The 27,133-nt window shown below is 33.8% G+C and overlaps 1 protein-coding gene across 1 annotated transcript; it reads left to right on the top strand.

Moving 5' to 3' along the window:
• The first annotated feature begins 20,410 nt into the window (after positions 1 to 20,410).
• LOC146927101 (transketolase, chloroplastic-like) lies at positions 20,411 to 25,331 on the top strand. The gene is made up of 7 exons (XM_085700485.1): positions 20,411 to 20,891; positions 22,169 to 22,259; positions 22,432 to 22,537; positions 22,634 to 22,916; positions 23,568 to 23,716; positions 23,803 to 23,956; positions 24,082 to 25,331. The coding sequence occupies exons 1-7, from the start codon at positions 20,427 to 20,429 to the stop codon at positions 25,039 to 25,041; spliced, it is 2,208 nt and encodes a 735-aa protein (XP_085556611.1). The 5' UTR covers positions 20,411 to 20,426; the 3' UTR covers positions 25,042 to 25,331.
• Positions 25,332 to 27,133: the final 1,802 nt, after the last annotated feature.

Below are 27,133 nucleotides of genomic sequence, written 5' to 3'. Positions count from 1 at the left end.
ACCAATTTGCATCATCTTTTGATTCTAAATTAAAGTAGTGGCCTTTGAAAATCAACTTCACTGGGTGGCGCCTCCCTCAACAGAAATTGGTTTGTTAGCTTGATAAACTCAAACCGAAGATTGAATCAATGTGGAAGAAAGTTGGAATCTTTGAAGCTATAAGGTGTTGAGGAGAAATAGTGTTTTAATACAAACACATTTCTTTTTCCCTTTGGTGAGGAAACAATAACTTTGGAGAATATCATTGTTTTGGGGCGCTACCCTATCATTGGCGATCCTGTTTTCGCCGAAGTTAAAGACCAAGAAATGAGAGAGGTGGAAAACAAATTGATCCTTGAAAGAAAGCGACTTACAAATAAGAATGAAGGTCACGCTTACACATGATTATGGATGGATATGTTCATCGATAAAGGTAGTGAAATTGAACACGAAGCCTTCCTTGCTACTTGGTTGTCAATTTTTGTTTTTCCTCATAAAAAAATGTTGAAAAGTTGTTTGTTTTCTATTGATGTTAATCTTGCTAGAAGAAATCCAATTACTTTGGCACCAGCTGTTTTGGCTAGCATAAATAAGGATTTAACTTTATTTAAGAAAACAATTATTGATCTGTCAAAATATCTTGTTGGTGATGATATATTTCCTATTGAATTTACTCTTCTATCACATTTTTACCTTGTTCAAGTTTGGGTGTGGGAGAGGTTCACAAACTTGCAACCACAGGTAGTCCACAACCCATGTTGACCAACCACAGAGAACCTTTATTGTTTAGGTTCCACAAGGTTCATGTCTTGAAAATTGACAATGTTAAGTTGGCATTAGACTCAACTGTCGATGATTTTCTTTTGCGTCCATATGTTAGATATCATGCAAAGTGTGGAATTTTTCATTTTCTATATGCTTGAGTTTCTGAGCTTGTTGGATTTGAGTCTATAGAGCAATATCTTTCACGTAGAGTTTCTATGAAATTTGGAGTTGACCAAGATGTTTCAGTTATGTGGCTAGGTTCAACGATACAAAGTATATTGTTGGAAAACTACTATAGGCCCATGTCTGATAAAAATTTGCAATTTCCACCAAGACTATTTGAGGCAGATGTTACCATGTGTAATGTAAAGTGGTGGAAGCAAGCGGTGTTGGGTGATGGAGATTTTGATAAGAAGATTGTGAAGTGGAAGAGAAGTGTGAGTTCAAGGAAACGTAAAACTCGTGTAGGAAAAGCTGACAAAAGCGGTATTCATGTTGGAGGTCAGCCTGGATTTCGTTCCCATCTTGAGGATACTCCTGCCTTTAGAATTATTATTTTTTTCCTGATGTCCCTGCTGAAAATTCTGCACATGATTGTGCGAAAGCTGAAGAAAATATTGATGCTTCCTCCATATCTATTGGGGATTTTAATCATGTGAAAGAGTCCAACAATGTAATTGTTGAAAAACAAGATCTTCTGTTTCACTCCGTTATGGCTGTTCAAAAAGAAGCTAAAGAAACGATTAAAGAAAAAGGAAGAAAATAAATTCATCATGAAGCGGTTTTGTTAGAAGAGGAATACTTGAAGAATCAAGAAGAACTTGTGTGTCTGGCAAGACAAAAAGAAGATGACAGCGATTCTCTTTTCATACTCTCGATTTTGTTGATAACAAATGAAGGATAAATTGTAAGAGTAGTTTTGATGAGTTATGATAATATATTTTTATTAACTTCCAGTTTAATATTTATTTTCAGCACTTGTCTTTGTCTCAGATGCTTGCTATGTTTTATGCAGTATTTTTTTTTTTTTTTACTCCAGCTACAATTGAAAGAAATTTAAAACAAGAATTTTTTTATTGTTAGTTTTAATCCTTTGTAAGTATAATATACCTATAGCAAACAAAATGATGCAGGATTTCATACCAATAACATAAAAAAGCATGGAAAAGTCCTTATGATATATGTATTTGAAATTAAACATTTGAGTTTAGCAAGATATGCAGTACGGATGCAAATATTGGACACGATACCAACATTCGTATGTAATCAACAGTAAAGTGGTAATTTGAGAAAATGGAACTGATCGAATATAACCACATATGTCAGTGTCGTGTTGGTTTTAAGAAGTGTTTAATTTGGATTTTTATTGAAAACTTTTAATGCATCAGTAAGGGTAAAACCTCAGCAAGGAATTTTATAGAAGCTAGTTAGCTAGAGCACGCAAGAGTAAGATCTGTAAATATTAATGTTGATGAAGATCTGATTTGGATGATGATTCCATGAATGATCCACCTATAACAGAAAAAGAATGAAGACTTAATCACACACCAAGAAACAAAGGCCTTATTGGAAATAGGTCAAAACATAGAATAGAGAATGTAACATCAAGTGCATATACAGTAACATGTGTACGTTATCCGAGGACCATGTAAAGACTTAAAGGACATATTAACATACTGATCCTTATTGAAAATAGAGAAATTTATAGGATTTATCCTCTTCAGAAAAATTATATTGTAGTAGATCTCGTGCAAGTTTACTATTATGGTAAATCGGAGTTACAATTCTTTTCATATGGCGTTGAATAATGTCACAGATGAAATCGCGAGGCCTGGGGCTCTTTTTACCACCGTTTTGGATTCGATTGTTGAACATTTGGAGGAACCTGTGAGTCATAATGATACTTCGCTAGAAATTGTTAATGATGTGCAACCTAAATGAGGAAAAGAAAGTGGTTGCCCTTCGTACACTGTTTCCCTCCAATACGTTAACTGACAAAGCTGATTTCTAGTGAAGTTAACTTACCGGTATATAAGCCACGTATCTGTCTTTACCATTATTCTTCCTTTGTACGAAAAACTTCCTTAAACCTGATAAGTTATCATACGTTCTCCATTTCCTTAGTTGAATTACTCTGCATCCAGATGAATTATTGCACGGGATATTACACGACCCCAACAACGGGAGCTTCCACAAACTACCTACATTATTAGTCGATCAAGGCTAAATTTTGTAGGTCACATCGTTTTGTCCGGTAGGACTAGTGTTTGCCTATAAATATTAAACTTGTAAATATTTCCAAGAGAGGCAATCAATCAAACAAGCTTTACTCATTTTAATCCTTTATTGTTTTGCTTTACTTTACATTATTAGCATTTCTTAGTTCAATAGCTAAAAAATCACAACACCGTAAACACTCTTTACATTGTGCTTGTTATATAGTGTGTCATCTGATTCCATTCAAATTTAGAGCAAGCCGCTAAATATGTATTTCTTGATTAATGCAATATAGTGCGTTGTCTGGTTAATGTTAGCAACTTCTTCAGTCGATAATCTTCTTGAATTACTTGATGTAATACCAAATGTTAGGATTGTAATAGACATTTGCTTAGACAATGGACACCGAATAATAGTATTCCTATGATTTATGATGTCCTAAACAATTGTGATTAGGCAATTCCCTTCATCTCAAGGAATAATTCTTATGTCATTGCTGCATGTGGAAGTCAAGTTTCATTGTTCAACATGATGTCCTCTAATGTGAGCTTTCAATATACTTTCAAGGGTCAACAGAAGTACATTACTAGTTATATAGCTTTTCCGCTTTGTTGAATACGATAGTTTTTTCGCGTGCTAATGCTCAGCTTTATACATGACTTTTGCATAAAGCTAAGTCAGTGTTGTCAAATAGAATATTTTGACCATGATTAAAGTTCTCTCTATTTCATTCTTTACATGATACATTTTCAATATTTGTTCAAATCTGCTTGTAATGCAATATAGTGGTAGGTGATATGAATCGTGAAATACCAGGGATAAAGGTCATAGTGATCGGCAAGAAAGAGTGCACAGGAGTATTCATGTGGAAGATACCAATAGACACTCATAGTAGAATGAATTAGATTTGATAAAAGATAAATGAATATTGGTACAATGAGGTAGCTTATTTATAGAGTAACCAACTAACCAAACTACTCCCTAACCAAGGTATTCAAAAACCTTTCTTCTTCTATCCTGCTTGTATCTTTTAGCCTTTCTTCCACATTTTTTTCTGATAGATTTGTATGTTGTGAATTCAATTTTATTTGCTGCTTTTTTTTTTAATGTATACCTTTCTGCTAGATATGTTTATCATGAATTCATGTTTTTATAGACAAGTGTTGATTGTTAATTTATTAGGAAAAATCAATTGGTTGTCCTTAAGTCATTACCTTCAGCTGAACTCCAAATTATCTTTCTGCAGGATTTGTGAGTGGTTTCAATTTTAGAAACTTGTTTCTCTTTAAAGAGTTTATCGGCAAAACCACACATATTAGATGACGATGTTATGTTTTCAGTTGCAGCTTGCCTCGCTGAGATTGTGAAACTAAAATATGTATTCAAGGGACAGACCGATAAAATCTGATGCAATTTAGACTAGAATCCGATACATATTAGAAATTGCTTGAAAAATAGTAAAGAATAAGGGTTTTAGAAAGATGAATATAATTTGTTCAATGTTGATTGATGTTCAAATGAGGCGCAGGGCACACTGTTAAATATAACCATAAAGACTAAAAGAGTAAAATGACATAAGGTAAAACTATTATTTAAAATAAACTAATTAATAAACAAATATCTAATTCCTGCAACAAATTGCAAGAATTACAACACCAAATTCCCCCTTATGTATAAATGAAAGTGCTCGTTTTAATTTGATTTAATTGTAATTTTTCAATTAAAAATGCAAGTATAATATATATTATATATGATGAATATAATTTTGTGTAGCCATTTTTAGATTGTTCAAATTATGCATAATGAACATCCCGTATCACCGTGAATAGGAATTTGGATTTCCCCTCATCATTATTTTCACTTGCATTTTCACATCTCTCGGTTACTCTTCTTGGTCCTCAAAGCTTCTTTCTTTGAAGTTGATGACTTTTAGCCAAGTTTTATTTGGGGCTCAATTTTTAGGGATGTAGAGAAATCTGAAAGCGTCCTAACTGCTGAGAAAATGGCTGAAGTGTAAAGGGGAAAAAAAGAGGAAGATAACATAATCACTTGCGAAGCTGAAGAAGAAACCATGGAGAAGGAAGCAACAAAAGTGCATGAAGAAGCAAATTACCGTGAATGAATTGCTGAGGTCAAAGCTCTTGAATAAAGGACTTTCATCTAAGATGTTGATGAAGGAGAAGTTTTTGACGAGGGCTCTCTCAAGTGTCTCAAGTGTCTGACTTTGAAAACTCAAGACTTAAACCTTGTATCATGCAAGCAGTTGAGATTTTGTGAAGATCTACTAGTACGCACAAATAGTAACTTCTATTTGCAAGAATCAATCTGAATCCCCGGAACGTAATCATTCAATAGTGGTACTTAACATTTAACCAGAGGAAGTATATGATCAATCCAAGATTAATAAGAAATGAAGTAAAAAATCATCTCGATCCAAAATGGCGCGTGATAATGGCTATCCCCTTACATCTTCTCATAACGCTACTTTCATAAAGATGGAGATGCAGTCGAATCTTAAACATGTCTGTGATGCCCTAGTTTGTGATTTGAAAAAAGGGAGGATTGCTAATAGAACATCTTCTGACAATGTCAATGATTTTCCTTCCAATGAAAGTCCTGCTTCTACCAAGGGTATTAGACCGTCAAATTCTTAAAATATGAGCAATGCTCATAAAGCTTTAATTTCGAAACCTCAATATGGAGATAATACAAATGATTTTTTCCCTAAGATGTCGGTAAAGGAAATTTGTAGCATTTGAGATAAAAATGATCATCCCAAATTTGAGTCAATATTGAAGGATTGCAATTTGAATCCTTTACTTGAAAAGACTTCTTTGGAATCCCATGGTTAATGGTTTTAGGAAGCATAAGAAATATAAATCAAGGAAGGATTATAAAGTGAAACATGAGACACCTAATAGAATAATAAAATTATCTCTAAAGTTTGAGTATGGATATGATGGAAAAATTGTCGTGCCTCCAGAATAAGATGGAATCTGAGGTTCTTTGTGAAGATAAGGAGAAACATAAGTTGAGTATGGATATGAAGGTAGAAAATAGATAAGGAAGACACACGTATAAAATAGAAGATAAAAATGTGTAGACAAACTGCTACTTCTAATATAGCTCCAACAAATCGTCTGCGACGATTGTATTCCTTATAAAATAGAAGATAACAAAGTTTGAATCAGAATTTGATGCACAATTTGTATGTTGATCGAATTTTCCATTACCATTAATTATTCCTTATAATTTAGAACCTTAAATTTTGTTATTAACAATGACATGGCAGCTTTCTCAACAATCTCTTCGGCATATTTATGTTGAGAGAAAAGGAGACCTCCTGAATGTCTAGTAACTAAGATACTCAAAAAATAACTAGCTAATAGGCCATAAATCCTTCACAGCAAATTCACAAGTGAGCTGAGACATGATGTACTAACGAAGAGTATCAGATGAAGCAGAAAGGATGATGTCATCGACATATAAGAGAATGTATGCCATGTCATTACCATTGTGATAGATGAACAAGGAATGGTCACATGCACCACATGAGAAGCCCAATGTAGCATCAAATTCAGTGAAGCGTTGGTACCATGCACGAGAGGCTTGTTTAAGGCCATATAGCGACTTCTTTAGTAGACAGACATAATCAAGATTGTGAGGATCACGAAAGCCTATAAGTTGATGCATATAAACAGATTCATTAATGTTACCATGTAAGAATGCATTCTTGACATCCAATTGATAATTACAAATTCAAAATTAATTTTCACTCAGACCATCAAAAATATATCTTCAATATGTTTTTTTTTTATGGTTGGTGTCAAAAATTTATTATTACCCTTTGTATACATAATACATTTAAGCTAAGACTAAGGTGAACACTTGTGGGATTTTTTTTGTAAGAAAAGGAATTGAAAAAAATATTGTTTTTGGTTTTTTATTTTGTAGTTCACTTCCATGAACATCCCAATCAACTTATTGGCTTTGGACATAATTTGTTATTGTGCTCAATCCCTACTTAATTGGTGTGTAATTTGTTGGGCTTAGCTTTACTAGCTAATTGCCAATGAGAGTTGTTTTTATCCTTCTATGACTTTTTTTTTAAAAATAAAATATTAAACTAACTCAGACCTTGAGGAGCAACACACTTCAAAATCTCAAGTCAACAACACTATATCAACTCAAATTGATCTCCTTCTATGACTTCTTAAAAGTTGATCTCCGTCTTGAAGTCAGTTTTGTTCAGATTTATAAATCCGAAAACACACACACACACACATGGTGTTTATTTCTCTTGTGAACTAGGGCTGACAATGAACCGATCCAACTCGAAAATAGTTCGAGACTCGATTCGGTAATTAATTTGTTGAACTTGATTCATGAACCAAATGAGTCGAACTTGAACCGGAAACTAAGCTCGTTAAATAAATGAGTTGAACTTAAACTATGTATAGTTCGACTCGTTTGGTTCATGAGTCAACTCGTTAAAAATATAAGTTTATTTAAAATATCATTTATATAAGCCATTATACAAATTATAACATTTTTTTAAAAAAAGCTTGCCCTTATTATTTTCAAATTTAGTCCTTAAATAACAAATCTACTAATTTTGTGATTTAAATTTAAAATGTTGTTTATCGTTGGAAGAACTTTTTTTAGGTGATTATTGATGAAAGTTGTTTGTGTTGGTGTTGTAGTTTCAGGTGTGAAGGGAATGGAATAAAATGGTGTTCGTGGAATGAGATTGCTGCATTTGGTAGGCACGGGTATGAGATAATTACATATATGTTTATGATTGTATGATAGATTAGCAAGCGGATTCATTTTTTTAAGGGAAACACTAGCAAGCAATTTTATAACACTCTTTGGTTTTATAGTCCCACATCGAAAATTTTAAAAGAGCACAACATGGACACAGACTATAAAAGAAGAACACGTGAATGTTGCACTCTGTAATACCAATGCTAGCTTATTAATTTCTTTATATAAATGAAGTTGGAGATAAAACGTAATATTGGTGTTTTTTGTTTTTGCTATTTTTTAAAAAAAGTTGAAGATATATCTATTAGCTTTTTTGTCTTTTGGTTTGTATGGTTCATTTGATTCGAGTTATCGAGTCGAATCGAGTTGTTCGTGAGCTTAAATTGAGTCGAGTTTGAGTTTCATAAAATGAAACCGAATTGAACCTAACAAGCTGAACCGAACTGTTCATAAACTTTAAACGAGTCGAACTCGGGCTGAAAAGAGAGTTTGTGTCGAACTCGAGTCAAGTTTCGAGTCGAGCAAATTCTTATCGAGTCGAGTTCAGACAGATTCGATTCGACTCGACTCATTTCCAGTCCTATTGTGAACTAATTCTTGTTATGAATCAACTTTTAAGAAGTCATGAAGGGTTAAAAGCTACCCCATTTTCTATGGTATTTTGAAAGTTGCAATACCAAAAAAAATTGATATAGAATGACACATCTGTAATTTTTTTTTATTAAATAGAGAATTTTAGTTATTTTTAAGTTGGAGTAATAATTACATTGTGTGGCTTTTATTTTTTATTTAGAGTAGAAATATGATGACTATTGCATCATCTTGTTTTGATCAATCTGTGATAAATGACTGTGCACAAAGGAGGTGGTAGTAAGATGGGAAAAATGTTCATATATGTATATAGTACATCATTCAATTCATATGCATATAAATACTTTATTGTGGGAGAAGTTGTCGTGATATGTCACTTATTTTTCTTACATTATTTTTTTCTATATTTATTACAAGAATTGTTTTCCCCTGAAAGAAAGAGATAAAACAGATTTTTGACTCTACTCTTTTCTTTTTTTTTCTTTTTTGGTACAAGACTCTACTCTATTATTCATGGAATTATTTAGCTGACGTGAGGATTTAGCCTATTATTTTGAACATTGTTTGGTAAGGGTTGAATACAAAGGTCAAAGGATTCTGGTTTGACCATGTTGATGAAGATTTATAAATATTTAATTTCTGACGTAAATTGAATGAAGGCATAAGAGTATAGTGACTGGGTTTATATATTTAATTTCTGACGTAAAAATAAAACTGAGTAAAATATTTGACAGTATACATCAAAGGATAATCATTTTAGCATTAAATTAGTTAATTGTCCTCTAAAATTAAATCCTAATAAAATACTATACACCTAAACTCAATCATGTCACAACTCCATTACTACTATAGTGGAGTGGTCGTTTAAAAATTTAGTAAAAGCCACAAATGGAAGGGTTTGTTGCATAGCTGTAGTGTCCTTTGTGGTTCCCATGGGCCAAGTGTGGAGTATAAAATGGCTGCTAATTGTGAGAATCTATATAATGTTTTCATACTTTAAATTACGAATGTTGAGAATCTAATAGTAATCGATGTGATTTGACTTGAAAAATATTTTTAAAAAGTGGTGGATATTCTTAATTAGTTTTAGACAAAAAATGGTGCATATTCTTAATTTTATACTTAATCCAATTTTGTATAGGAAGAATTGTATTGGTTCCAAGTTTTAAGATAATCTTTTCAATGAAGTTTTAAGATAATATTAAAGGGTATCTTAAATTTGTTGGGTCATTTGTAGGTGGCCGCTCGAATTATATCACTAGATATCAGTCATATATATAAAGTAATGATCAAATTACACCGATTAAATGTCACACACTAATGTTACATGATTTAATATTGTTTTACTCGATGCATATTTTTTAAATTTGATCGTTGGATTGTAAGTTTATCTCATATAGATCATTCACGTTAAATGTTACGAAAATCTAAAATCATTTGATATATTATTGAGATACAACAAGTTTATATATATATGATTCAAAAAATATTTATAAGTGGCCGGTATATCTTGGCTTGCAAGTAAATTTTGTTGGGTTGAGTTAGATTTTTTAAAACTCAAATTAAGTCATTTTGACGATTAATAAATATTTTGTATATTAAACACATAAAAATTGGAGTTAACTACGTTTAAAATAGTGGTTAATTATGTTGGATCAATAGTTAATAAGTTGTGACGCATTTTTTTATAAAAAAAAGTTGTGACACATTGTTTTTTTTTAGGGGAGTTGTGACACATTGTTGTGGCAAATGTGTGGTTGATTAGAAATCTCACACTTGATGTAAAAAGTGATTGTATATGTGAGAAATCCAATTCAATTTCTTTAAGATTTTAAATTAAAATATGATGCACAACTTATTTATATGGTTGCTTTTGTTTCAATACGGTCTTTTTTCTCTTCATGACCCAACAAAGTGATGTTGAAATTTGTTGTCAAATTTATGTGTGATATACTATAACATTATTTCTGATTTTTTAGATTGATCATATGCAAAAGAAAAGGATTTGTGATGTGGGTTCGGATCAAAATTTTGAAGCTATGTTTGAACATTGCTTTCTACCACCAACTCAGTTTTCTGTATGCATGTCTTAAAATCAAAGCTACTACAGGACTCGTTGATTTCACTTTTTCACCAACCTGCTTACCAAACAATACCGGTTAGTTACCACATGCACGTATGCATTGCGACGATAATGACGATGGAAGTGGATAAATTATACAATTAAAGATAACTCTGATTAAAGAATTAATATTTTTAAAGTAATTAAAGAGTCTTGATCCAAGTTGATGGCAACTCAAAGGCGTTGGTGGACATGGTAACATGAAAAATGCAATAGTAAACGGAATTTTTTTTTTTTTTAAGAAATCAAAATGAGATATATAATTGAAAATAGAATATCCTCACGACACAAGGTGTACTAAAGAAGAAAGTCAAAATATACAATAAAAGTTCAACATTAAAAAGCACGGATTAGTCAATACCCGCACATAAAAATGGGTTTTGGCACCAATTATGAAAGCTATAATGAAACACTATAGAATTAGCCTTAATCCACCGAAAGAATAGTAACTTCACTTTTTCCAGCAGCTGAACTGGAGAGTTCTCTTTACCACAGAATCTCCTATCGTTTCTTTCCTTCCAAAACACCCAAAGACTAGCAAACCAGACCAAATGCATGAGGAACACCTAGATTTGGCACAATCTGCGCTATACCAAATTGATAAAAATGATCAAAAATATTATATGGATCCACTGTAAACACAAAGCCAGTTCCGAACAAGCTGCCAAATATGACCAAACAGAGGACAAGACAAAAAAAGATGATTCTCTTATTCCTGAAAACCGCAACCAGCGACATACATCTGAGCCTCTAATGTAATATATAATGCCTCTACGATATAAGTTTGTCTTAGCGGGAAATTTATGCTGAAACAACCGCCATGTGACCACGAAAATCTTCAAAGGAATGTCCTTCCTCCATAAAAGAGTCGTAGGGACATGATCAATGGGGGACGGTTTAGCAGTGAGAATGTGGTACGCCCCCACTAACTGTGTACCCAACAACCGGATCGGGAGTCCACCTCCAAGCGTCATTAATATCAACTTGTAACATGTATAACAGACAATAGAAAATTCCTACACTCTACTAACATCTCCTCCTCCCACATCCACAGTCTCTTTCGCCACTTCCAAGCCTCACCACATGCATCCCACCCCCAAGCAAACATTTGCGCCACCGTACACAATTTATTATTAGAAATTCACATTTTTAAAGCGATAAGTGAAGTATTCTAGATTTGAACCACTGCTAGCTATTGCATATATTATGCAATGTTGTTGTCAACTGAATTAATTTTATGAGGAATTTTAAATATTTTTTAAACAAATGATAGATCAATATTGTAGCATCATAATTAGCGAATGAATTAAATTGAAATGTTTGAAAAATATGTAAATCAAATCTAAGAGAGAAATATTTACTTACACACAAACCCAAATAAAAAAAAATGGGAACACACAAAATTATTTTTAAAAAAAAAAGAATAAAATTAAATGATATCAATTGATTTGGGTTATGATCATGAAAGACTTTCTCAATTTGAGGAATTATACGCGTGGAGATCAATATAGTTGAACATTTCATTATCTTTTCTTGCTAAGAACGTTTAGATGAAGTATTTCTTCTAGTTTAACTAATGTTGATTTTTTTGTGAGTAAGCTTAAACAATGTCCTGAGTTTAAGTTTAGTTATGGGCATGCATCAACGTTAAAATTCTCTCAAATAATTAGTCTTCGTAATTACATGTAGAAGATACTTGATTAAAAAAAAACAATAGGGAATCTTTAGCTGCTTAAATATCTTTTTGTACCATAAAGTAGAGTACTAAAATTTCTCTTGACATTTTTTCTATTTAAAAAGATGGTGAGATCTAATTTGGTTGCTCACAGATTTTTTTTTTTTTGCAATCCAATATAATTCTCAACAAAAATAATATCAAAATTTGTCAATGATGTTTTTATACAAATGATAGATTAGTCATTGACTCAAGATAACAAACGACTAATTTGTTCCCAATATAAAAAAATAGGATTAATTTAGGCATTAATTTTGTCGAAACTAAATTGGGCCGCAATAAAATTGTGAGAAGCCAAAGAATATTCATATTCAAAGAATATTTCGTAAAAAACATGTAAAATTAAATCAAAGTCACGATAATTTGTTTTTTGCAAATAATCTAATGGCTAGAATTCACCTTCTAACCTTGAAAAAAAAAAAAGAATTCACCTTTTTATGTTAATAAATGAGGTGTCGAAACTCGAACGTTAATTTATATGTCAAATATCATGTTTGGTCCTTTTAGTTTGACAGAATTTTCAAGTTAGTCTTTTAAGTTTTGAAAGTTTTAATTAGGTTCTTTTAGTTTGACAGAATTCTCAAGTTAGTCCTTTAAGTTTCAAAAGTTTCAAATAGGTTCTTTTAGTTGATAAACTATTTTACCGTTACCCCTGCTGTCGGTTAATAATTAACTGATGCTAATGTAGTCGTTAAGTTGTTGACTTGGATCAAAACGCTGCCTTTTAAATGCTCCAGGGAGTCAAAACGTTACGTTTAATCATCACAAATGATCATTCTAGCACTATAAAAGTCATTTAATAGTGCTAGAAAGACATTTATTGTTGTAAATAGTTGTCTTTCTAACACTATAAATGATCATTTGTGACCATTAAACGTAGCGTTTTGACACCCTCGAGCTTTTAAAAAGCAGCTTTTTGATTCAAGTCAACAACTTATAGTGTGTGTTTGGTTCAGCTTTGAATATAATTGATTCTGACAGAATTGATTCTGATAGAATTGATTCTGACAGAATTGATTTATGTTTGGATACAATTATGTAGAATTGATTAAACAAACAGAATGTTGTTTGGATGATTTTGATCAAAATTGCTTTTGAATGTATAATTACTAAAATAGACATAGCTAAAGGAGAATTGATAAAGAAGGAGAATTGATAAAGGGCAATAAAGGAAAATAATAGGTTGTAATAATAAAATATAAAATTTATTGGAGAATTGATTCTAGAAAAGCTAGAAGCTAGAATTTGTAGCTTCATGGAGAATTGCTTTTGGAGGATAAAAGCAATTCTGAAAAGTAAACCAAACATGTTGGAATATTGTAGAATTGTTTTTGGAACTGTATAGAATTGTTTTTGGCTTTGCAAAAGCCAATCCAAACAAGCGAATGGCTACATCAACATCAGTTAAACGGAGACTGACAGCAGAGGTAACGGTGAAATAGTTTATCAACTAAAAATGACATATTTAAAACTTTTGAAACTTAAAACACTAACTTGGGGATTCTGTCAAATTAAAAGGATTTAATCGAAACTTTCGAAACTTAAAGGACTAACTTAATAATTCTTAAACTAAAAGGACAAAAAATGGTATTTGGCTTAATATATATATATATATAACTATGAATTTTTCCTCGCAACATAGCTATGCTCAAGATGACATAATTTGTTTTTTTTTTGAAGGAAGATGACATAATTTGTTATTTTTTTAATCTGGTTACAGTTGCATATTTTGATCCAAACTCGCTTTTTCATGTGAAAGGTTCCTTTCTCTCCGTTATGTTTCTCCCCAACCACTACTTTATGCATAAAAGAACAAAACAAAAGTCCACCTAAAATTGCCGCCACTGCTGCCTAATACAAAATAGGGAAATTAGTCACTTTAGTCCCTGAATGGGGAACGATTCGTCAATTTAGTCCCTGAATGCAGATAATATGCAAAACAGTCCCTGCATGGTCAATTTCAGGGACTAAAGTGACTAACGAAGTCTACATTCAGGGACTAAATTGACTAACGGAGTCTGCATTCAGGGACTAAATTGACTAACAAAGTCTACATTCAGGGACTATTTTGCAATTTATCTGCATTCAGGGACTAAATTGACGAATCGTTCCCCATTCAGGGACTAAAGTGACTAATTCTCCTACAAAATATTATGTCCCTCTCATAATAAATATCATTTTATGAAGAAAACAAATATTTTAAAGTAATTATCATTTAACTTATTCTTTTATTTAAATCCACCTAAAATTGCCGCCACTTCTACCTAATACAAAATATTATGTCCCTCTCATAATAAATGTATCATTTTATGAAAATAAATATTTTAAAGTAATTATCATTTAACTTATTCCTTTATTTAAATATTCTATACTTTATTTGTAAGATAATGCTTATTATTTTATATAAATGTACATATAAATTAAGTCATCATATCTCAATCGGCAAGGACAATGCATTGTTATAAACGGGGTCGAGTCATCTCATTCACCTAAAAAGGGAATTCTAAACAGTAGGCTACTTGACCAAAAAAAATTAATATTATATACATCATTATCAAATTATTTCATTATTTACTTATGATAAAAATTTGATTTTCTCTACTTTCAATTTTTTTTTATCTTTTATAGTAACACATCTGATTTGTCCGGTAAAGATCAAAGAAAAGTAATAGTGAAATTTTGGGAACTGCATTTGTTGTCACGGTGGTTTACGATGTTCCGATGTGAAGGAGAACAAGTTTCGTCTCCGAAGAAGAATAGTGTTTGCAAACACGTTAGCATTCCAACACTCAAGTCAATGTTTGAAAGAGGTGGATTATGTGCTAAAATTGTGTGAATGAATCACACTTATATAACCATGCAGGGTGATAATTGTCTCCGAGTTTTGCGCGTAAAGGCTGGAGGTTGTTGGAGATGATCTGGACAATGAGGCCTTAGCACATTCACATGCGATGACACACATGGCTTTTCGTGCACCATTACGGTGCTTTCTCAGAGAGAATTCGAACCTTGTCTTTTTGGGCCGCTTTTATTAGGCTTATTTGCATTAGACTTTTAGCCGGTTTGTAATAACATCTAAAAAAATTGGTTACACTTCAAAATGATAAATATATTATTCAAATTTAATAAAATTTTATATCGTAAACAAAACCCTTTCCAAATCAAGAATGCTCAGATTCTCAAACTCAAAAGTGTGCATCTCCATCAAACTTAAACGTTCATCTCCGCCTCTCACACCCCAAAGCATCCATCTCCATTTCTTCAATTTTCAAGTTCATTGTGTATGGGTTTTTTTTTTTGTTTTTTTTTTTGAAACATCAAATTTTATTAAATGACCTGATCCTTGCTCAAGACGAACAGAGACCGGTGAAATTGAGGATACAAACAAAGGCGCCGTATATAAGCGGAACACCCGAAAATAAACACCCTAAAAACACCCTGGAGAACCTCACCCACCAAAATACACGTCACCTCCTAAAACAGACTCCTTCACGAAACCGACCACTGTAAAAATGATATCCAACCATCCATCGCCACTACTCACCCCCAAAGAAAAAACACCCCTAAAAGATAAAACCGCCGTCCTGAACACCAAAGCTGAGCCACATCCGCTAAACTCCTAACCAAAAGATCATTCAACTTCCACCACCTCTCATCCTCCGATCCATCGAGATAAACCAAAAAAAGCCCAAAACCAAACTTGAGCCAAAGAACTGACTCCCGATCTCGCATCAAAAGTGATCGGCCCACCAGACTTTAAGACCAAATCAGAAGGGCACCCCTCACCCTCGATACACCAGAGAAACACCAAATCACGCCAAACAAAATTGCAGCTAGACACCAACTCCCGATCTCGAAGAAAAATTAATCAGCCCATCGGAAACCAGCACACAAAAAAGAATGACAAACGACATGGTATGTGGTAATGCAAACAACAAACATATCAAAAGGAAAAGGCTTAGCTCAACGGGACCCGCTTCCTCCAAACACCCTAAACACCTTGACAACCACAAAAAAGCAAACAAGAGCTAGTGACGACGAACAAGGACCCGAGTAACAGAGGCTGCCTCCAAAATGAATCACCACCCACAAAAACACCCACCTCCTCACCTAAACAACATCAGTCACCCCCTTATATAACTCTCGTCCACAGACCGTTCCGACACCAACTCTGAGTCCAAAAAAAAACCACGCTCCCCCACGCAAAGCCACCCCACCACCATCACCACCAACAGAGTACACACAGTGACGTCAAGGGGTCTGCCACCAAACAAGCAAAATCCGAAGCACCATGACCACAGACACGAACAACCACAACCACCACGATCCTTACGACAGTGTATGGGTAAAAGAAGGAGAAAAAAAAACTGTGTTTTTTGTGTTAAACCCAAACAGACCTAATCCTATAATAAGCAAGTTTGTTTGAGTTGGACCGACGAGTCACTAAACATAATTAAAAAACTAGATAGCTGACCCGTGCGCCGCACGGGTCTTATAAGCTTCAAGACTTCATACATTGATGCCTATAAGGTCAAATGAAGGTTGAAAAAATCAATATATAGTTGACAATGTTGTGTATCATATACTATGAAATAAAATACTCCATCCGTTTCAAAATGAGTGTTGTTTTAGGTGTTTACACACATATTAAGAAATGCAATGATTAAAAGAAAGAGAATGGTTATTTTACCAAATTATCCATATTAACTATTGGTTAGTTTTAAAAGTAATACTCTGGAAGTAGTGTGCAAAGTATTAATTGGAGGGTACAATTGAAAAGAAAAAGTTATTATTGCATTGGAAATTGAAAACAACACTCATTTTGAAACAAATTTTTTTGGTTAAAGCAACACTCATTTTGAAACGGAGGGAGTAGTACATACGACAATAATTGGCTTTTGAGAATTTTATAACAACAATAATGATATGCATCCATATCAAATATTTCGATATACTCATATACAGAATACATTAGATGTCTCATATGTATCTTCACCGTCTTCGTATCTTAAGCCCTTCTCTTGATGTAACTCTCGAAACAACCACGTATAATCGGGGTATAAATACTTTGTCTCCAACATTAGATATTGTGATTTGGAAGTCCTGAATTAGATATTGTAATCGACGTATAAATATCTAATGTCTCCAACATTAGATATTGTAATTCGGCTAATAAGACCCTTCACCAACTTTTTATCTTAACTTGTGATTTGGAAGTCCTGAAGCAACAATAGTGTTTAAAATAGTCTGGGCCTATTTTTGTTAACCCTTGCCATTATTTTTTTTGTATACTTGTCGCTGCCCATCTGTCATCGTTGCCATCAGTCGATCGTGCTCGCATGCTAATACTCCATCCGATCACATTTATAAGCAAATAAGTATTTTTTAGGTTCATTGAATACGTAAGTATTTGGTCTATATAAAGACCAAATACATTAAATATTGAATGAATCTAAAAAATACTTTTTTACTTATAAATATGACCGGATGGAGTACTTCTCTACGGTAATTCAACTCATCCTGAATTAGACAGCCTTGCAGGTCAGGAATCAAGCGTTGTCCCCTTGCACGAACATCTTTGAGTCCACGTGTAGTATATGTAGGAGTGTTAATTTAACCTTTGGAATAATCAATGAGGGGAAGTCTAACAGACATTACCACTCATCTGTTATTGGCTAACGTGTTAATCAATGGGTTTGGGAATCAAAAAGGCGCATGCAAAAAGTTGTGCAGCCAAATGCCATTCCCAAGCATGCATTTAATTAACTAATTTTTTTTTTGTCAAAACAACAAATAGAAACTGAAATTAACTAATTTTATTTCCCATTTTTTGTGAAAACAGCAAAGAGGAACTTAAAATTTAATTCTTGCCAAAGTAACTCCTTTCAATTATATCATTTTTAACGATGTATTTACCACGGATAATGCATGATCAGTAATATTCCATATTAATATATTTCCACAATCAGATTACATAATATAGTGTTAAATATGAACATTGAGAAACAACTAATGTGACACTAATAACAAATATTAGGAATAAAATTATCAAACACGTTGGGTAATGTTTAGATATTTGCTTTCAACCATTTCAAACCTAAACAACTACTGCCATTTTATATTAGTAACCTTAGTTTTATATGGCTATCCACAAAAATTGTGAAATTGCAACTTATAAAAACCATGTATGAAAAACAGCTCATCTAGACATGTTGATTCTAAAACTGATTAGTTTATATAGATGAATTTACAGTTTTAGTTACTTGAAGAGAAGCAAAAAATAGTTGAGTTTAAAACACCGGATTAAACAAATATATGTAAATAATTGTATGCCACCAAAAATAGTAAAAATCTTAAAAGATTCCATTAAAATATGCCAATGCCATAGTAGTTCAAATTACTTGGATACTGTCTCGAACTAACTTCCCAAAAACAAACAACATAAAGGCTAATGACATAAGTGTCCACCTCATATAAATTGAGTGTCACTTAATAATAAGAACTACATGAGAAATAATAAAAACTGGTCTGATGCTAAACAAAACAACGTGTTCCCTTGAATTTGTTTCCTTAAACATCGAAATGCTGATTGACAGCGAAAATCAACAGTTTCGTTCTTCCCAGATGCCAGAACCCCAATATTGACACTTGCAATCTCCTTAATTATACGGGCTGCAATCATCTGTTTCCTTCCCATGAGCAGTCAGTTCTCCATCAAATCAATGAAAATGGTTGCAACCTTTTTTCATTGTAATTGTAGTCATACATAACCATATCAATACTTTGAAGTCAAAATTGATCTACATTAAAAGGGAGAAAAAAACAGTGACTACTTTAAACATGCCACAACCAAGAAAAACCTTCTAATGTTGAATCAAGCACAAAAAACAACTTTTTATTCTTCTGCTAGACACAGAATCATGACATGATGCAGAACACTAAGAATAAATAAAATTTGACATGACAGAGGGGGAGAAAATGATAAGTACAAAGAGATGGATGGAGGAGGAAAGAGGGAGGGAGCCAAAATATTAGGAAGATGAGGGAGGACGGAGCCGCTGGAATCGGATGAGGAGGGAGGGAGGCATGAAGGTTGCGATGGAAAGGATTTGGAAATTAGGTTTCCCTTTTGATTTCAATCTTAGATGAAATCAGCGTGTTACATACCAGACAAACAATGGTATATATGCAAGCAAGGTCTCAATCTTCCCTCCAGACATCAGCAAGATAGGAACGTGTTTTTGGGATATATGAAGGAGATAAAAAGCATGAGGTTAGATAAAGTCTGATTGGGATTTATATAGCATAGTAAGTGGCATAGATAACCATGCTTTGGAAACATAATTTAGTGGACTGTGTGGATATCTGTTGAATTTTGCATGGACTATGCCAACGGTTGACATTATTAGCCAAAGGAATACATTGAAAATGATAAAACATTCAGACCATAATTAATCAATTTCGAAATTCAAATAGTGAATAGAATAAGAGGGAAAAAGATTAGGGTTGCCTCATTAACATTTAATGCTTGAGTAATAGAGGGAAAAAATTAGGTTTAGTGATTAGCTAGACCTAATAAGCTTTAAGAGTAAGTGATATCATAAATTTATATAATTAAACGATATTCTATTCCATGCAAATTCTAATATTTAGACTAAACTTTAGTATTTAAAATGTTTACATTCGAATTTACTTAAAACACACTTTTAAGATTACCACATAAAAGATTTAATCTATATTATAAAAAAATAAAATTTAACAATTGTTTTGAACAGGTCGAATTCACATGTTTAATATCATAATTCATAAATCTATTACCTAAACAAAATCACTTTTGATTTGAATGAATTGATTTAGTTTGAACACAACTTAAACTCATTCAGATAAAATGCATGTTAAATTTGGTGACTATGTTCAATGGTTAAAATCCAAATCCATGAACTACCCTTATCAAAATCCAACCCTTCCACATTAACATTCTTAACCTTAGCATTAATAATTAACAAAATAAACTTTCCAAAATAAAATATTAAAATAAACAAATAAATAATATTTTTCTCTCTCTCTCTCTCTCACAGTACACTGAACCAGTCCTCTTTGGGCGACAACCTCAACAAGAACAAATCTCCCTCTCTCTCTCTCTCTCTCTCTCTCTCTCTCTACAAAACCAACCAAACTGCAAAATCAAAATGATCTCATCAAACAAACCAACTTTCCCATTCACATTTTCTCTCACTTTCTCTCTCAACAATGTCTTCATCTTCTTCCACTTCCCTCTCTCTCACCAACCCCAATCTCACGCGCCTCACATCATCCCCATCCACCACGCGCCTCTCTTCTCTTCCATCCACCATCACCCTCAACCGCACTCCCACCCCCACCACCCACCTCTCTCAATCCCACCATCTTCGCCACACCGCCATCCATGCATCCGTCTCTGCACCACCCTCAACCACCACAGACTCATCTCTCGTTGAGAAATCAGTCAACACGATCCGTTTCCTCGCGGTTGATTCGGTTGAAAAAGCCAATTCGGGTCATCCTGGTTTACCTATGGGTTGTGCTCCAATGGGTCATGTGCTTTATGATGAGGTTATGAGATATAATCCAAAGAATCCGTTTTGGTTTAACCGTGATCGGTTTGTTTTGTCTGCTGGTCATGGTTGTATGCTTCAGTATGCTTTGCTTCATCTTGCTGGATATGACAGTGTTCAGGTAACACCAAAAAACTATCTGGGTCGGGTTGATTTGTTGAAAAGTTTCGAACTTTGTTGTGTTTTTTGTTATGGGTTTGAGAATTTTGGTTGTTTTTGTTTTTTTGGTGTGTTGTGAATCTTGTGATCTTTCTAGTACTGTCATTTCAGATCAAAAGTGTGTTTCATTGTCCCACACGACATATATACTTGTCGTTATATATAACTTTATTTTTTCAAAAGTGTCTGTGTTGTATCGATGTCCATGTCTCTGTTAGTTTTGTATCCAATGTTCTTGTCTGTGTTGGTGCTTTATAGGTTGTGATTTGATGTGAATATTTGACTGTCCTACATGACATAGATACTTGTCGTTATATATAATCACTTTATTTTCTCAAAAGTGTCTGGTGTTGTATCTGATGTTCATGTCTGTGTTAGTGCTTCATAGGTTGTGATTTAATGTAAATGTTTACCGTTTGGGTTTAGGATGTTGGATTCTCAACATGATCATTTTGGACATCGGTGACCGATTGATAAGTTTCGATAAGATGGTGTTCAAAGAAAAGTAGATTTTACTTTTTATCTTATAATTTAAAATACTAAGCTTGAATATGAATCGTCTGATCTTGATCATCCCGAATGAGTGAATGCGTGGAAGGGTGACTGTAGGAAGCTTGATCCCTGGGTTTAGTGGGAATGATGTGATGGATGTAGCACTGATATTTTAGATTGAAGTTGTGTTGGATGGTATGAAATGGTACTGACACATATTGGTATCCAACACGACATAGACACCTTTTGTGTTCGACACTGACACATGTAATTGCATATGATCACTTTCATTTTTATAATTATTATTAGTTTCATTGTTTTGTCTGGTGTCTTGTGTTTTATATTTGGTCTGAAGTTTTTGTTCAGATCTAGTAAGTAAATAGGCATGTGAGTGTTTGTTTCCTTGCATGTTGTTGAGTTCTGTTTGTTGATGTTGAAAGTTGAAAAAGTTTTACCATACTGGCACTTTTTTATTTTTGAATAAAACTGAAAGCAAATTACTCTTTTTGACACTTGGTGGTAAATTTAGATGCTTGTTAAATAAATTAATTTATTACTTTATGAAAAGTGAATGTTGGCCTTTTAAGGGATGGTTAGCGAGTTAAATATGAAAAGAGTGTAATATTAGGATTCTTTTGTTTTTGATCTTTGATATATGGGAACTTGGGACGTATTTATTTGCCTTTTCTTTTGGACTTGTTAACCATTGACTGAAGTGTTGTTATTATGTTTTGGTTTGAATTTTAGGTAGAAGATTTGAAGCAATTTCGTCAATGGGAGAGCAGAACCCCTGGACACCCTGAGAATTTTGAGACTCCTGGAATTGAAGTCACAACAGGTTGAATACAATTTGGAGTTTGTATTACCTGTTATGAGTTTCATTTTAATTTTTATGTATTTTCTATTTTCATGATTAGGACATTATGACTTTGGTTGGTAATTTGTATGTAGTCTATTGGATGTTGTTGTTGTTAGTTTGTTTATTTAATCTTTTCTTGCAAATTTTCCAGGTCCTCTTGGTCAGGGCATTGCCAATGCTGTTGGTTTAGCCCTTGCAGAGAAACACTTAGCTGCCAGATTTAACAAGACCGACAATGAGATCATCGATCATTACACGTAAGATGACCAACCCTTGTATTTCTCCTTTTCATCTTCTCGAAAATAATGGCCTTAGTTGTCTTCCGTTTTGCTTACAATACTTGTTTTCTATAGGTATTGTATATTGGGTGATGGTTGTCAAATGGAGGGAATTGCAAATGAAGCTTGCTCACTTGCAGGACACTGGGGACTAGGGAAGCTAATAGCATTTTACGATGACAATCACATTTCTATTGACGGTGACACCGAAATCGCGTTCACTGAGAGTGTTGAAAAACGTTTTGAGGGACTTGGGTGGCATGTTATTTGGGTAAAGAATGGAAACACTGGCTTTGATGAAATTCGTGCTGCCATTAAGGAAGCAAAAGCTGTCAAAGACAGACCCACATTGATCAAGGTTAGTTTTAAACGGCTAAAATATGATAAGTTTAGCTAAATCTGTCATGCATGTGAAACCAACATGTTGATGTGATTATACTCCCTCAGTTCCAAAATAAATACTCCCTCCGGTCACTATTATAAGCAAATTTTGACTTTTTAGGTTCATTCAATAAATGATGTATGTGGTCTACAATGTAAACCATATACATCATTTATTGAATGAATCTAAAAAGTAGAAATTTGCTTATAATAGTGACCGGAGGGAGTATTGTTTTAGTAAAAAAAAAAAATAAACACTGTTTTTTTTACATGAATTAATTTATTCCAATTTTACTCCTAAATTAATGATGTGTGCGTCACTTTCAAGTCACTATATCCCACTATGTATGGCAAGTGAATAAGGATAGTTTTACGAAATTGTCACATTCATTCATTTATCGCTTTTCTTGATCTATCTAAAAAACCTTAAACTGCACTTTTTTTGGAACTGAGGGAGTATTAAACAACGCTACCAATGTGATTTATTTTACTGAAAACTGCATTGTGTTCTCCTGAGAAGCTGAAAGCTAAATAGAATTTAGAAATGAATTAAAGTCGCAAATCTTGTGCCTAGCAGTTTAATTAAGTGCAGTCTGTTGGTGTTTGCTGATGTTTATCCATTTCGCAGTTCACAACAACTATTGGTTATGGTTCTCCGAATAAATCCAACTCCTACAGTGTGCATGGAAGTGCACTTGGTGCCAAAGAAGTTGATGCCACAAGAAACAATCTTGGATGGCCATATGAGCCTTTCCACGTGCCCGAGGATGTCAAAAAGTATGGATGATGTAGTTATTGATTTCTCGATTTTCTACCACACTGATTAATATGAAACTTATTAAGAATTGCTTTTTTGTTTGCAGGCATTGGAGTCGCCACATCCGTGAGGGTGCTGCTCTTGAATCTGAGTGGAATGCCAAGTTTGCTGAATATGAAAAGAAGTACAAGGAGGAAGCTGCCGTTTTGAAATCTATCATCAGTGGCGATTTACCTGCTGGTTGGGAGAAAGCACTTCCGGTGAGTAAATTCCAAAAAAAAATCTTTTTTAATAATCTTTACATGTGGAGTATGTATCGACCAAATTGATCAAGAATCTGATGTTAACGAGTATCATATTGATCACCGTTCCAATTTGATTTCAGACTTACACTCCAGAGATCCCTGCCGATGCAACCCGAAACCTATCGCAGCAAAACCTTAATGCCCTTGCGAATGTTCTTCCCGGTCTGATTGGCGGCAGTGCAGATCTTGCTTCTTCCAATATGACCTTGCTGAAAAAGTTTGGTGATTTCCAAAGTGATTCTCCAGCAGAGCGTAACGTTAGATTTGGTGTTAGAGAACATGGAATGGGAGCAATCAGCAATGGCATCGCTCTTCACAGCCGTGGACTTATTCCATACTGTGCAACCTTTTTTGTTTTCACCGACTACATGCGTGGTGCCATTAGGCTTTCCGCCCTATCCGAAGCCGGTGTTATATATGTCATGACTCACGATTCAATAGGACTTGGAGAGGATGGACCAACCCACCAGCCTATAGAGCACCTGGCAAGCTTCCGGGCAATGCCAAATATCTTGATGCTCCGTCCCGCTGATGGTAACGAAACAGCTGGGGCATACAAAGTTGCGGTGCTTAACAGGAAGAGACCCTCTATCCTTGCCCTTTCTAGACAAAAATTGCCTAACCTTGCCGGAACTTCTATTGAAGGAGTTGAAAAGGGTGGATACATCGTCTCTGACAACTCAACAGGAAACAAACCTGATGTCATTTTGATCGGAACCGGTTCCGAATTGGAAATTGCATACAAAGCTGGTGAGGATCTAAGAAAAGAAGGAAAGGCTGTTAGAGTTGTTTCCTTTGTTTCTTGGGAACTTTTTGATGAACAATCACAAGCTTACAAGGAGAGTGTTCTCCCTACTGCTGTTACGGCTAGGGTTAGCATTGAGGCCGGATCAACATTCGGGTGGGAGAAAATTGTTGGAAGCAAAGGAAAAGCAATCGGCATTGATCGTTTTGGAGCTAGTGCTCCTGCAGGAACAATATACAAAGAGTTTGGTATCACTAAAGAAGCTGTTATTGCTGCAGCAAAAGAGCTTATTTAGAACTATTAGTTTCTGTTCATTTAAGAACGTTCTCTTTTATTTTTCTTCTGGTTTTGCTCTTGTGTTTGATATATCTACCCAGAAAAGGGTGTTTCAATAGCATCATGTTGTTGCTTGAATAAGAAAAAGGTTAGGTTAATGTTGCTTATGATTGTGAGTTAAGCTAAGCAACATAGATCAAAGTAGAGTACACTAATAAATTTTAATGAACTTGTAAACTTTTCAACAGAGTTTTGTATTGCCACATTATTGAAGTCAACAATATTCATGAGTGTTCAATTGTTCATCTATATCAGTTGTATTTTCTTTCACTTGTTGCCAGTGTGCAATTGCAAATGTTTTTCAACCTTCCAATCAAACATACCCTTAAAATGAATTTATCCTCATAAAATGAATTAAAATGTTGCACTTTCACAAGTTAGATTGACTTATAGCACTTGTGCTTGTTTAAGGTAACATTGGAGAATTTGGAAGTAGCATTTCACAAGGGTCTTTGCAGATTGGCTTATAGCTCTTGTGCTTATTTAAGAAAGTAACCTACAAATGTATTCCTACATTGACAACCTTGTGCTTCATTAAAAGCGTGAATTCTTGAGGTTAAGGTCAGGTAATATTTGACTTTAGAACAAATCTTGAGTGTTTTTTTAATTTAGAAAAAAAAAATTACATTTAAAGGTTATAATTTTTTAAATTTTAGTGCATCTTTTAAAATCTAAACTGAATTCCGGCAAGGAGGTATCTAAATTGTTATGAAGATCATTCTCTACACCCTCCTTTTTACTTCGCACAATTTTTTTTCTTTATTTTATTTCATTGACCAAAATACCAATTTCATGTAAAACCACATTTCTTCGTTATCCACACCACTATTCACGTTGTTTTATCAACTCTTCTTACCCATTTCCTCTCCATCGATGAGGAGTTTGAGGTATATTAAATGATTGTTTTATTCCATTCATATATGCTATTATATATGTAATTTTCTATATGATTGAATATTATACGTTAACGAGACTTCATGAATGCTTCTCCACGTGAAATTTTGTGGTAATTGTTACGGTAGATGTTAAAGTCCCATGTCACTTGTGAATCGAGACTAAGAGTAATTTACAGAGCCGTTCCTACGAATCCGGAGGCTCAGCTTTGTAAATGAAAAGAGACACGTAATAAAATAAAAACGTATTCTTTTTTTTTTTTAAAAGAACAATGTTCTATTTAAATTTTTTAAAAGATAAATACAAGGTGTCGTATATATGCGATACACCTAAAGGTGAAAATCACTGCCGTATACATGAGGAACCTCAAACCACCCTCCCTATAAAACACCCACCTAAGACCAAAAGCAAGAGGATCCAATTCTAATAGGCCTAAAACAAGACGACAGAAGAGGAAAAGGAAATCAAATCAGGGAAGAAGAAAAGGAAAGTCCGATGGAGTGATGATGATGGAACGCGTGGTATCATAGAGAAAGAGAATAAGGAATTTTTTTTTAGTGGGGTAGTACTACTGGGCTATAAAAATTTTTCCTGAGGCCCATACCTTGAGGAGGTCCGGCTCCATTGAGCTCTTTGCACACCCCAAGGTCCGGCCCTGGTAATTTTTATACAATATTTATACTCTTAAATCCAACAAGACACTTTTTACAAATGGTAAAATCGTGAAGAACTTACACTCAAAGTGAACAATACATCCGAACGCAATGTGACGTACTTAAGGGTGGAACAAAACATTAGCAACTTCATTGAGGAAGCGAACCCACAAACTCTCCCTTAGCCTCGGCAAAAGAGCAACTGCTCATGTACACCTTAAAGTCTTACGTTACTTGAGAATGAAAGTCAATGGTAATTTATATATAACATTTACACTCCTCAATCCAACGAGATGTCTTTTATAAAAGACAAAACTCTCCCTTAGCCTCAACAAAAGGGCACTGGTATACCGTCCCACGTTACTTGAGAATCGAAGTCAATAATAGTTTATATACAACACTCACATTCTTCAATCCAACGAGATGTCTTTTATAAAAGACAACCACAATAATCAATTTGAGAGTTTAGGATATTCCGACGTGGAAAATAACGAGACTCCAAAC

This window comes from Medicago sativa, chromosome 4, assembly GCF_051527215.1.
Source record: "Medicago sativa cultivar Bolivia chromosome 4, Bolivia_mono, whole genome shotgun sequence".
In the NCBI taxonomy this organism is placed as follows: domain Eukaryota; kingdom Viridiplantae; phylum Streptophyta; class Magnoliopsida; order Fabales; family Fabaceae; genus Medicago; species Medicago sativa.
The sequence above is the reverse complement of the archived record's forward strand: the minus strand, read 5'-3'. Positions and strand labels throughout refer to the sequence as shown.